General features: G+C 37.1%; 1 protein-coding gene across 4 annotated transcripts in view; it reads right to left on the bottom strand.

Annotated features, from left to right (window-relative positions):
• Window positions 1-13,516, bottom strand: part of PDS5B (PDS5 cohesin associated factor B) — a 118,534-nt gene that overhangs the window by 89,085 nt on the left and 15,933 nt on the right. For all 4 annotated transcript variants that reach the window (XM_032982832.2, XM_032982831.2, XM_032982833.2 and 1 more), the window contains exons 2-5: window positions 8,167-8,292; window positions 4,464-4,667; window positions 365-451; window positions 170-267 (exon numbers count right to left, since the gene is read on the bottom strand). In XM_032982832.2, the coding sequence (XP_032838723.1) occupies window positions 170-267; window positions 365-451; window positions 4,464-4,667; window positions 8,167-8,274 (497 nt within the window). In that variant the 5' untranslated portion in view covers window positions 8,275-8,292. The remainder of the gene's footprint in view (window positions 1-169; window positions 268-364; window positions 452-4,463; window positions 4,668-8,166; window positions 8,293-13,516) is intronic.

Below are 13,516 nucleotides of genomic sequence, written 5' to 3'. Positions count from 1 at the left end.
GTTCTATTTATACTGCTACCTTTAGTTAAACTGAATCACAAAACTAAGCTCATTAACACTAAAAGCCACACAACAGACTGAACACCTAGGTCAGAAACATCTGACCTCAGTCATGCAATAACGCATGCCTCAACCATGCAATATTATAATTGGGGGTGACAATACTTACTTTATTACTGAAAACAACGTTCTGTACAACTGTGTAAAAATCTCATTGCTGTCTTCTAGTTCAAAGCATATATTATAAGACTTGACCCAAGCAATATTCTGTGTTGAACAGGAAAAAATAAAAGGAGTAGTTAATAAAAAATTAAGTTGAAAAATTATATTTAAGAGTTATTCTGAAATAAGTTATGAAGCTTACCTCAAGCAAATAAAAATACCGATTAAACTGAGGGCTTTTTGTATCTTCTAAACCTTTAAGTTGCCTTGTTATGAACATAAATATATCCTGAAAAGAAAGAAGTGACAGTTAATTAGTCAACTGCAATGAAACTCTCAAAATTAAAATAATTACCTTTTTTAATTACTAGTGTTGTACATCACTACAAAATATGCAACAAACACACTATTTCACTGCCCAAAAGAAGATCTACAAAAACATTACTGAGAATGTCAAGGAGTAATTTTAAAATGCTTCATGTTTCTTCAGGGACAGAGTGGAAACACACAGGAAGGTGTCTTTTTAAAATTATTTTTACATTCAGATAGTTAACAGCTGGAAATTCATAACTACTAAGTTAAATCAAGATTCAGAAGTATGTATCACCAGAAACAGCATTCACAACCTCAACTGTATCTACAATATTTCATCTGACAATCTAGGAATAAGTCAAAAATTCCATAAGGTATAAAGTTGCCATAATAAATACAAGATAGCCTTACAGTTAACCCGGAAAATAGTCTAGAAAGCTTTTTTATAACTTCTTCAAAGGACCATTTCCCCTCACTCCATCAAGAAAAATTAGATGGACAAAAGATGGGAATAGGGTTCCTTTATTCCTAATGCTACAACAATCCAGCCTTAATCATTAAGGTGAGCACTTACTGTTGTTCTAGGTAAAAACAAGAATTAAATTACACATGACATCAACATCTCTTGGTAAAAAAGCACAGCAAGCACACAGTTCAGAGACACAGCTACAGTAATGTTTGAATTTGGATCAAGATTGTGTCTTTGAAGTGTTAAATAAGGATGATCAGAAGAATCACTGTTTGGTTCACATTTGAGATCAGATACAGAGCACACAACCTAGACTCTTTGGTTGAAATAAAGCCAAAAGACACAGTTCAAAGGACACACCTCATGGATTCCAACCACTGAAGAACATTCAGTCCACAGGCAAAAGCCAAGCTGAAGAATCCTCCCTTAAAAACTAGTGCCTGAACCACTACCAGGCCACCAGTCCACCTGAAATGAGTTCCATCATCTGAGAACTGGCACGCCAGAAGGTGGTGTGAAGCTTAGAAGACATACAAACTGAATCTCAGTGAAGGATAAAATTCCATTAAAGAAAGGGAGCATCCAAGAGAATGACCAATGCCAAATATAAAACCTACTTAATCTTAGAACTCACACCCTAACTATAATCATTCTGTTAAATGTTACTTGTACAGATGAATCAACCAGTTCATTTAACAAAGTATCTTCACTTTTTATCCTACAACTCAGTGTGCAATGCTTATTTCTGAATGTGATTCAAAGACCTTATTGAGACCAGAAGCTATTTACCTTATTTTTATGAAGTATTCATCACTGTACTGTATATGGATACATACCTTAATGAATAGCACACACGTATAGTATGTCTAGCATCTGAATACTTCACAAATAATAATGGCTTCCTATGAAAAAGTAACTATTTACTCCTAATTTTATTTATTTTTTCCTATTCCTGCTTTAAAGAAAGCAAAAGAGACTAAATTCAAAACTACTTACTCATTTTTAATACCTAGTGTAATACAATCGAAAGATTTTCCCTCTTTTGAGGATACGGAATATATTCTTTCAACATCCATTTATAAACACAAAACAGGATAAAATAAACTTCAGCTGCTGAAATTGTAACACTTTCACAAACTGGACAACATGATTTCACATCAGAGTCCATAAAGCAAGTCTACATTAGAACCCATACTCTAAATCCAAAAGTGCTTATACTTTAACTTTAGGAAGAACATTGAATGTTTCGTGGATTGTTGTCTTGATACCAGTTAACCACATAATGGCTTCAGTAATCAGAGTCATGGCTTTCACCACAGAACACATTCAGATAGTTGAAGTTCTGCTACCATATACACCCTTAAATATCTCCATTCCAGCCAGGTCAGGCAGACAGTCCGTTTGCCAAAGTGTGGAGGGGTTTTGACACATATCAATGATTGGAACATCTTCCCCACAGAAACTAAGGCTTTGGTCTAGGCTTTCCCCAGACTGAGGGGGACAAAGTTAGAAGTTTCCAGATCCCAGAAGAGCAATCCTGCTCCAGTTATGCTTTCAGACTACTCTCATGGCATTTTGCATCCCCATTGCCAAAGCTCTTTCAACAGTCAGTGAGGAATGTAAGATTTATCCTAAGGATACACATAAAAGAGGGAAACCTGAAATTCTGATTCTTTCTCCCAGTATCTCAGTTGCACAATGCAAACATTACAAAGAGAACTAAAAAGTCTGAATCAAGGGCAAAACCATAAGACTGAAGTCTTCCCTTCTCAAGAAATGATCCTTTTCAGCACTTCCCTTTTATCATCTTCAAATTCGTTGCTAAACATACTAGAAGAGACTCAGACTCAAAGCTGCAATATGGATATGGTATTAAATACTGGGTAAATATAGTGCCAAGGTATGACCCAAGAGGAAGCATTCTTCCTCTTACCTCTTCGTCATAAAGTGGAGGGAACTCTTCGACATTTGTATCAGAGCTTGCCCTGCAACCACAAAAGCTGTGTTCAGCAGACACGGAAACTCAGTAACCCTAGGCAAAGGTCCCTATTGTTTGTCCTTTATTTCTCAAAACATGTTTAGAAATCTGCATCAAGAAACTGAATACTGAAATCTACACAGATTACAGAACTGAATGCTGACAGCCAAAGTCCCTGGTCTGCTCAGAGCTCTATCCAAGTAGTAGAAGTATGTTTACAGTGCAAGTACGAGATCAGCAATGTAAAACTTCCAATATTACAAACTGTAACATTTGAATCTTAGTAGCATTTAATAGATCAAATTCTGTAAGGAAGAATATTCTAATTTGTTAGCCCAACTCAGAACAAGAGAAAAAAACCCTCTAAACCTAACAAAGGAAAACATATACTCAAAACTGAAGTAGAAATCTGGATGCCTGAAAACCAGACTTAAATACAGCACGGTAGAGAAAGCTAATGTTTGTCTCCAGTTGAAGATGGTATAAATCAATAAGTAAGGTAACTAGATAGTGTGTAATCAGAGGTGCAACAATTCAGAATTAAGAAAATAGAGCTAACAGAAATCCCTAGGTATCTCTCCAGTATGTCTGGTAACAAAGGATCTACTACAGTTGAAACTGGAGTTTGCTCTACTTACAAAGCACTTCTGGTGCAACCACTATATCAGAAATTGAATGATTTGAGTGATAATAGATACACTTTCCACCACAACCACCTTTTTATCTTACTGTGGAAAAAAACACAAACAAAAAGCCCACACACTCAGGGACTAAAACAGGGAGACAAAAAAAGTACATTTTTCAGTGTTATTTTCCCCTGTGAGATTTTGAATAAGACTTGGTTCATCACTCTAGATTCGGGCTGTGTAAGGGAAGTAGTTTGATTTTGTGACTTGGAAAGAAAGTTAGATTTCTATTAATAAAAAAGTAGAGAAGAAAGTCACAAAGCAATCTACAATTATTTTTTCTGAAACAAATGGGGCAGATTTGTACCGCCTTTTCAAACCTGGCATTTTCTCTATCAACCATCTCCATCTAGTGGGATCAGTGATGTTTGTAATTGCAGAATTTTCCAATTCACATCAGAAATTATCATCCTCGGTACAAAAAAAATATTTTCTTTGTTTCAATAGAGCCTTTATCTATAAAATTACAGTAATAATCTCTTAGTAGTTTAATTGGAAACAGCAGGGGTATTTTTCCAACTGAAGGAATTGGCTATCTTGCAAAAGATTTTGGTAAAAGCTATAGACATATCAGTATTTCTGAAGTAATGGACCACTATCTGTAAATGTTAATGACAGCTCAATAAAATATTTATTTTCATTATAATCCAAAACTCTACAAATTATTGAAAGATATACATCACTTCATCTGATGAACATTCACCTGATCAAACACCACTAATCCCAGAATCAGGTGAAAACTTTGGATTATTTAGGCTAAACCAGAAATAAAGGGAGAGGGGAAAAAAGTTATAATCAATTATATCAATCACTGTTTAAAAACCTGGTGTGGAAAAGACAGATTAAGTCAACTTACCTTTAGTTTATCCGGTGAAGTATATGGAGCTTCAGGGGCATAAATTCTGAAAATATCAGCAAGACAACATGCTACCAACAAACGTACATCCTTATCAGGATGTTTGAGAAAAAAATCTGAAGCAAGATGTAAAGCAAGATTTAGGTAGAGCTCCTTTTCTTCTTCTGAGTCCTGGTCCATATCCATGAAAGTTTTCACAACCATCTAAATGGAGAGACAGACATCAGTCCATAATTTTATGCACTCTGTGTAACAGGGTCCTTACTGACAGTTCCTGTTCCAGTTTTGTGCAACTTCCATCAGAAGCATTATGAGCAATGCAGCAGGACTTATTTGAGTAACCAGTGCCTTATTTTTCAGGGTACAGGAATGACCTAGTCAAGTCCTCTATCAGTTGTCCAAATACACAGTCTCAGCAGAGTTACTGAAAGTCTAGCTGGAGTACTTATCTTTTTCAGAGACCATATCATCAAGTTGGCCCATTCAAAAGATACACCACCACTCATCGTTACAGCCATTCACTGAAAAATTTAGAAAACAGCAAAACTTTATTCAAAATATGTATTTCTTCCTAAAGTATTTAGGGTTACAATTGATTTTCCCTCCATTCTCTTCCAATTTCAGGTTTTTCTCTACTACTGCTCTGAGGACAAGTTCATCCTCTGTGCCACCCAGAAGCAGAGTGCACATTTTCAGCAGAACCATATATAAGCTCAGTGCAGCCCATCAGCATGCATGTTGTCCAACAGGACTAAAATGCCAATCAGTATTATTAGGTTCCAGTATACTAAAGTTATGTAAGAAAAAGGAAAAAATACACCAAATATTTAACAACCTAAGCAAGAAAAGCCATAATTAGTAACTGCTAGTTGGTGAGAATTCTTATATTTAAAAAACTGTTTGGAGGAGAAAAACCTATTGACAAAACAAAGTAATTATGCTTTTCTCCAATTTCATATTTGAATCACAGAGGCAGTGTTATTTTAAGGAGTTCAACTCTTGTTAAAATTAACAAAATGGTAATAAAGAGACTTAATTACACAATCTTGAGAATTAAAGTCAAAGCTTCCATCTGTTTCACCAGTAGAAGAGATATTTTCCAAGAATAATGATGTCAGTGAAGTTGCTCAAAAAAAAAAAAAACAAACAAACAAAAACACACACAAAAAAAAAAAAAAAAAAAAAAAAAAAAAAAAACAACAAACCCAACCCACAACCTAAAACACTACAAATTATTTACTTTGCTATAGTTTATTTAACTTTTTTTTTTCCCAAAAATTCACTATAATTGGCCAGGTAGCAACAAATCCTACTTAAAAAAAAAAAAAAAAAATGAAAGACTTCTGCATAATTAGGATCATAGCAGCTGTACAGTTTTCAAGCATTTAAGAATCCTTTCCTAAAAGCCACAGAGGATCGGTAGCTTATGCACACACATAAGTTCTACTGAGAGAAAAATAAAGTCCTCCCCAGTCAGACACAAGATGAACCATCTGAAGTGCACTAGTGCCCTTACATTCTATTAAAGTGATTTAAAACAGAATTATTTTCACTTCTATGGAAAGTGGTTAGATTTATACAAATAAAGTAATGAGTAAATATTCAGCTCTGTCACAAGAGTTCTTAAAACAAGTATTGCTTTTGTCTACTCTAGAAATGGACCTTCAACAACATGAACTTCAATATTGGTCAGAACAACAAAAATCAGTCATCTTGTCTCCAGCACAATCTGCCACAATGTTTAAGGAAAAACAAAGAAAAACAAGCTAGTTCACCTCACATACCTTTCTAGCTTCCTATAAAGCAATAGGTTAAGGGATTCTGAAACCTGAAATCGCACCCACGCTGCCATGATTAATACTCCTGAAGCTTCATCTTCAAAATATGGCCCAGATTTCTTAACCCATTCAGTTCTTCCTACATCCTTCTACAGTATTAAGCTTTGGAATTTGGTTATATAACTTGTGGAGAAGTACATTATTAGACTGCAGGTCTAAAATTACTATACTTCATTAGTTAATATGCAAGAACCAAGGCATCAAGAGAAACTGTGGAGAAAATGCTCTTTTCACACTATCCACAGTTTCCAAGTGCTTATCACCTTCAAATGTTCATCTTCTTTCCATCTTCAGTGTTAGTTCATGACTCTGACCATTTAGTTTCTATCTCCTTTCCAAATCTACTACAATTTGAAGATGGCATGTATCAGAAATGCTAAAATTTCTGGGACAAGTTATGCTAATATGCATATTTTCCATTTTATTCTCAGACGTCCTAATAATTTGTATTTATATAAATATATTGTCATTAACAAACAGCAGACTACCTGCTTCTGTAAATTAAAATAAAAGCCACAGAAAAGTGCTTCTTTCCTAATATTTATATAAATTTGGCAGCCAATGAAATGAAGGGGCTAATAGTTCACTTATTTATCAACTACTGTTCTTCAGCCCCTGAAACTGTTCATACTGTAGGTCTATACACTTGTAGTGTAGCCTAGCTCATGCAACCCTTCATAAAATAAATACCATGTAGTTTTAGTCCCTGCCTGTAAATAGATGAATCCACAGCCAGAATAAACAGCTAACAAGAAATAGGGGACATGTGCAAAGTACACTTCTTCTGCAAGATGGATCAAGATGACAGAACAGAAGGGACTGGATGTTCAAGGCCAAAAATTAAATTAAACTACAGGGGGTAAAAAGTATCAGTAAGAACTGTGTGCATTTTCACAAGCTGAAAAAAATATGCAAGTGCGAACAAATAATTTCTTCCATTAGGAGTCACTCATACACGAGGTTATAAATGTCTTGTTCTATTCAGCATTGTAGAATGCAGTACACTGACTGAAGCCTGTCAGCCCAATTCCCAAAGCACAGACAGGTTACTGGAGGAAAGGGAGAAGGAATCCTTGTGTTTTGGGGGTTTATTGGTTTTTGTTCATTTACCAGTAGTTCCAACTGACTTCGAGCTACTTCTTAAGAAAACAAACTCCAAATTAAGTCCTTCCAGCTGTTAGAATACTTAAGGTTCCTCTCCCACATCTGTTCCCTCCTGTTTCACAGGGCAAGCCCAATTTGCAGGCATTCCTTCTACACAATACTAACAGGACTGCCTTTTTTGTGAGAGTACATGGGTAGATAAAGAACTGTAGTAACATAATTCTCCCTCAAATCTCTCCAGCCTTCCTGTAGAGTTGGGCCAAATAAAGTGGTTATGAAATTCAGGAGACAAATATGTAGTATAATCAAAGACTACCTTCATTACTATAGAGGCTAAAACAATGAGAAAAAGGGGTTTTATATAATCAACCCAAAGAGCATAAATGCATAAGAGGAACGTATTTTGAGGCACTCATATTGTTTCCATAATTATGACTCTCTTTTCATGTTTTTCAGTATTTTCTTCTCAAAAAGTACTGATTTACTGCAGGAACAGAAATAAAATTTTAGTAATATTTGAAATTAATATAGTTTATTTCCATTTGTGATATTTTAAGTCATTAAAACGTTTTTTAACAAGTCACTTCAAGAAAGTGGTAGAACAGAAGGCACGATAGCAAGTAAGTTCTTCCTTCTGAGCACAGAAAAGGTAAAGTCCAAAGGAAAAAAAAAAAAATCCTTCTAGACAGTAAATACAGTAATAGGATCATTGAATGCTGGATACAAGAAACTTCAATCTACACAGTTACTTGTTTACTAACCTTTAGCCTTCTCACCATCTCTTCTTTAGATATTTTATCAGAGATTTCTTTGACTCCTGGAGGATATGTGATTTTCCCATCGTTGGCTCTTGTCTTTGAATGAGCCATGATTTCACGATTTTAAAACTGTGGAAATAAATTAAGAAAACAATGCTGTTGAGCTAGTTTATGCTTACCTTATCTGTCCCACTTTTACAAACAAAATCCAACTAGAAACATAACGACAAACCCCATAGAAAGAAAGAAGAAACTGGACAAGAGATTTTGATTGTTTTCAGTAAGTATATTGCAACAGACACCAATAGTTTTGATATTCAGGTAGATTGTCCTATACTACAACAAAACTTTCAGGAAGTACACAGTAGAAAAAAGCTAAAATTCCTCATTCCTGAAAGTATTTGATCTTCACACTTAGAGATGCAACCAAGAATCTTATCTTATTGTATGAACCGTTTCTACCACTTGATAATAATAAATCCTAGCCAGCTTGGATTTTTGGACTCTGAAAACAGACATCTGAAGTGGACTTTGCGTTTTCCAAATGATTAAATAGATCACAATTTCCCCAAAGGTCTAAACAGCAGTGCCATTGAAGTGTTATACATTTCTAATTTTCATTTGCCAATACTGCCAGACAAACAGTAGATGGAGAAAGAAATAGGGACAGGAACAGAGCAGACGAAATGCAAGTCTTTCCTCTATGCCATAGAGTCAAGTTTTTAAGCAAAAGACCGCAGATAAGCAATGATTTCCTCTTCCTAAATTCCAACTATGAAAACAACCAGTCACTTGGTTTCTCAGTCCCTTTAAACTGATGCAAATTCAAACTGCCACCTAATCCATCATAAACGATGCAAAGTTCCACTGCTGTAGAAGAAGAAACTTAATTGGAAGCTTTACTTACATAGAAGCAATTAATACAAACGACAGTGCAAAAAACTAGACAGCATGTGTTGGGGTTATTAGGATTTTAGAAAAAGACTGTACCAAGGCTGTTACACATCAAGAAAGCAATGAAGGAAATAAAATTTCTTTGCCATTGCCTTGATATTTTTATTTCTTTACATAAAAGTTATAAACCCTTCCTCAGTCATCACTTTCCTGAACTGTGAACTCCAAGCTGGGCATTTTCTTCCTACTGACCTCCTATACAAGGAGGATCTATGTATACTTCAAACTTCTCAGAACTATAACATCAGAAATACAAATCAACCAGAAACTACAAGGAGATGGGCTAGAAGCATGTTCCATAACAGGATGGTGTAACCTGTCAGAATTGAGACTTAACTGGCCCAAGTCATGGTTATTCTACATGGCAGGAGAACTGGAACAATAAATATACTCATCCACCCACCCCCAAAACCAATCCCAATGTGTTTTGTATTCTCCAGTTCACATTTCACAGCAACAACCTAAGTTACAGATTTTGCTAAATCTTTACTAATCTTTTAGAAGAGAAAAAGTTTATGTCAACATTTAAATAATTTCTGTAAAGAATACATAGAGCAGAACACATATTTCTTTTTGGAAATGAGGGAAATAGGCATAGAATGAACATTATCAGACATCATTCAACAAGCATGATATGCAGTGCACTTCAACAGCTACATAAAAGCTAACTCTATTTCTGTCATCTTCTCTGTAGGTATACACGGCAGTTGAACCAAGTGCTATATACTTGCAGTTGTGGTAAAAACAAATAATGAGAAACCTAGGATGGAACAAAAAAAAATCACTGAAATAACTTTTTCTAATACTTCCAGGAAAATATGATGCCACCTTTGTCCCTGTTATATTTTTTAATGCAGTCATGACAGTTAAGTCTAGGACCCATCAAAAATGCACATAACGTAACCAAGTCAAGTCTTCTTGATGTTTGACACAGATATACCATTCTAGCTTTCAGACAGGATTATGTCATATGTCATAGCTAAATTCATTTTAACAGCTCATCACAGCAGAAGGGAGTCTTGCTCCCCTCAACCTGAGAATGTATAAAAGCATCAGATGTTTTGCTGGACCAACCAAACTCACCAACTCAGAAAAATAAGACTAACTGCCTTTGAAAAGCATGTGGCAAGCATCAAAGCTAACTCAAGGGAAGGAACCCGGAGCTAAGGGAACTAGGGAACAAAACTCCCCTTTCCAGAGGTGGATAGCTGCCAGATCACATCAACTGCAGTGGAAACTTGATTAGAACATGGTAATATAGTTCCATTTAAGGCATATTTTGAAATAATTCAAAGACTTAAACTCATATATTATGGTCAACTTGAACTGTCCAGCTGGTATGTCCAACTGACAAGCAACCAAGCTTTTAAGCTCGAGTGGTATTAAAGGTCTAAGTTTGAAATTGAACTGTATTGTGTTTACATGGCTAGGTTTTGGTAACAGAGCAAACGAAGCCAGTTCCACCCAGCTCCAAAATGGACTCAACCCTGGCCAAAGTTGAGCCCATCAGTGACACTCGTAGCACCTCTGTGATAACATATTTAAAAAATGGTAAAAAATGCTGCACAGTAGCTATGAGAGAGAGAGGTGACAAAATGTGAGCAAAACAGCACTGCAGACACCAAGGTCAGTGAAAAGGGAGAGGGAGGAGGTACTCCAGGCACTGCAGCAGATTCCCCTGCAGCCCACAGAGAAAATCATGGTGATGCAGGTCATCCTCCTGCAGCCCATGGAGGACCATGTCAGAGCAGATATCCACACTGCAGCCTGTGGAGAGAAGCCCACACTGGAGAAGGCTCCTGGCAAAAACTGTGAACCTGCAGGGGACCCACGCTGGAGCAAGGTCTTCCTGAAGGACTGTACTTCAGGAGAAGGGCCCAGGCTGGAGTAGTTCTTGAAGAACTGCAGTTCATGGGAAGGACCCACACTGGAGATGTTTGTGAAGGACTGCATCTCATTTTAGGATCCACATTGCAGCAGGGGAAAAAGTAGGAGGAAGGAGTGAGAAAGATGAAGGGTTATGAACTGCCCACAACCCCTCCTCCTTATCTCCCCTGCACTGCTTGACAGGGAAGGTGGAAGATAGAAGAGTCAGAAATGAAGGAGTGAAGTTGAGCCTGGAAACAAGGAGGGGTTGGGGAGAAGGTATCTTTAGTTTTGTCTTCGTTTCTCAATATCCTGCTCTATGTTTAATTGGCAGTACATGAAATTAATCTTCCTCACATCAAGTCTGCTTTGTCTGTGATGGTTATTTGTAAGCAGTTTCCCTGTATTTATCTTGACTCATGAGCTTTTTCATCTTATTTTCTCCCCTGTTCTGTTGAGCAAGGGAGCAGCTGGGTGGGTGTCTAGCAGCCAGCCGAGGTTACATAGTAGAGTACCTAACTTATCGCTCTCAGCAGTATAGAAAACAGTAAAGAGAAATTAATACATCTAATCTTACAGGACCAAAAATTAATTTCAAAAAGGTTCAATGAAATAGATTATTACTTGAACCATAAGGGACAAAGAACAATAAATCTTTTAAACTTCCTATGTAACACAAATTTGCAGATCACTTCTGAATGTATTTTAGGATTAATGTCAAGCTTCACGGGGTGGGGGCAGGGCAATAATGTAAAAACAACAGTGAAAAACAAAACTTACCATTCAACAACAGAAAAGTTATGCTAAAAAAATGCTAAAATACCCCCTTGTACAACAGTTATCACTTCAACCATTACTTCAATAAAACTGAATTAGCTTGTTACATGCCACTGCTAGAAGTTTCTGCTCTTCTGGACTTCTAATATAGCTGTGCATACCTAACTCCATCAAAATAATCTGTGTTGAACACTTAATAGGATCTAGGAATGGTGGGGGGAGGGGATGTTTTTAACCTGATTCTAGCTGAATTAAAGTCTCCGTGATTTCACATAACAGTTACACCAGCTGTTTCAGTTAACTTCTGTCAGGGAAGACAGTGACAGCTAAGAACAGCAGCCTCAAGGCAAGCTGTATCTAGAACATGTTTCAGCATGAAAATCCATAAGCCAGAGAGGTGATATCAAATGACTGAATTTCAAAAAGCTTTCTTCTTGCCTGTGTAAGCCTCATGAAGCTCAACAAGGCCAAGTGCAAGGTCCTGCACATGAGTCAGGGCAATCCCAAGCAAAAATGCAGGCTGGGTGATGAGTGGATTGAGCGCAGCTCTGCGGAGATGGAGGTATTAATGGATGGAAAACTGACTATGAGCCAGCAATCTGTGCTCACAACCCAGAAAGCCAAGTGTATCCTGGGCTGCATGAAGAAAATTGTGGCTGGAAGGCTGACAGAGGTGATTAGCTTGCTCCACTCGGCTCTCGTGAGACCCCACCTGGAGTACTGCGTCCAGCTCTGGGGCCCCCAACATAAGAAGGAGATGGATCTGCTCTAGTGGGTCCAGACAAAGGCCACAAAGATGACCCAGGGGCTGGAGCATGTCTCCTGTGAAGACAAGATGAGAGTTGGGGTTGTTTAACCTAGAGAAGGCAAGGCTCTGAGGAAACCTTATAGCAGCCTCCAAGTACTTAAAGGGGACCTACAGGGAGGGACTCTTTCTTAGGGAGTGTAGTGATAGGAAAAGGGGTAACGGTTTTAAAGAGGGTAGATTTAGATTAGATATAGGGAAGAAATTCTTTACTGTGAGGCTAGTGAGGCGCTGGCCCAGGGTGCCCAGAGCAGCTGTGGCTGCCCCCTCCCTGGAAGGGTTCAAGGCCAGGTTGGACGGGGCTGGGAGCCCCCTGGGCTGGGGGAAGGGGGCCCTGCCCGGGGCAGGGGGGGTGGAACTAGATGATCTTTAAGGTGCCTTCCAACCCAAACCATTCTATGATTCCATGTGTCAACAGTACTTTTTCAGAGGTCCATACATGTGTTTAAGTCTTAGTCCTTCAGATATTTTTATAGAAAACTTTTCCAAGAGACGAAGCAAGCTTTAGCAAATCGATTCTTATATTCCTTGCAAGTCTGACTCCTGCCTTACTATTGCCTATTCTTTAAAATTCAGAATCCAAACATGAGGACATAGATCATCAGAAAGTGATCAAGTTTACAAACTTCATCATACTTATTTTTCAGAACTTTCACTGATCTATACATAATTAATGTAGTTACATCTTGAGATCAGTATTTTTAAATTAAGAATACAAAATTTTGAAAGATTACATAACTTTGACCTATACAAGTACTAATACTTTTAAATCTATTTTTGCAAGACATTTTACATTGAAGGAATAACACTTTCTTCACATTCACAAAGCTATTAGAAGCCTAAGTGAATTTAATAAATTGCTGGCACATAAGAAAGTTGCGATCTGTAGGGATTTTAATACATGTGTTTACACAGCTCATATCACTCCAACAACAAGAAAGTGTAGCCAAG

The sequence above is a fragment of the Tyto alba genome, unplaced genomic scaffold (assembly GCF_018691265.1).
Source record: "Tyto alba isolate M040663 unplaced genomic scaffold, T.alba_DEE_v4.0 Super-Scaffold_2, whole genome shotgun sequence".
Taxonomy (NCBI): Eukaryota; Metazoa; Chordata; class Aves; order Strigiformes; family Tytonidae; genus Tyto; species Tyto alba.
Note: the sequence above shows the minus strand (reverse complement) of the source record. Positions and strands in the feature narration are given on the sequence as shown.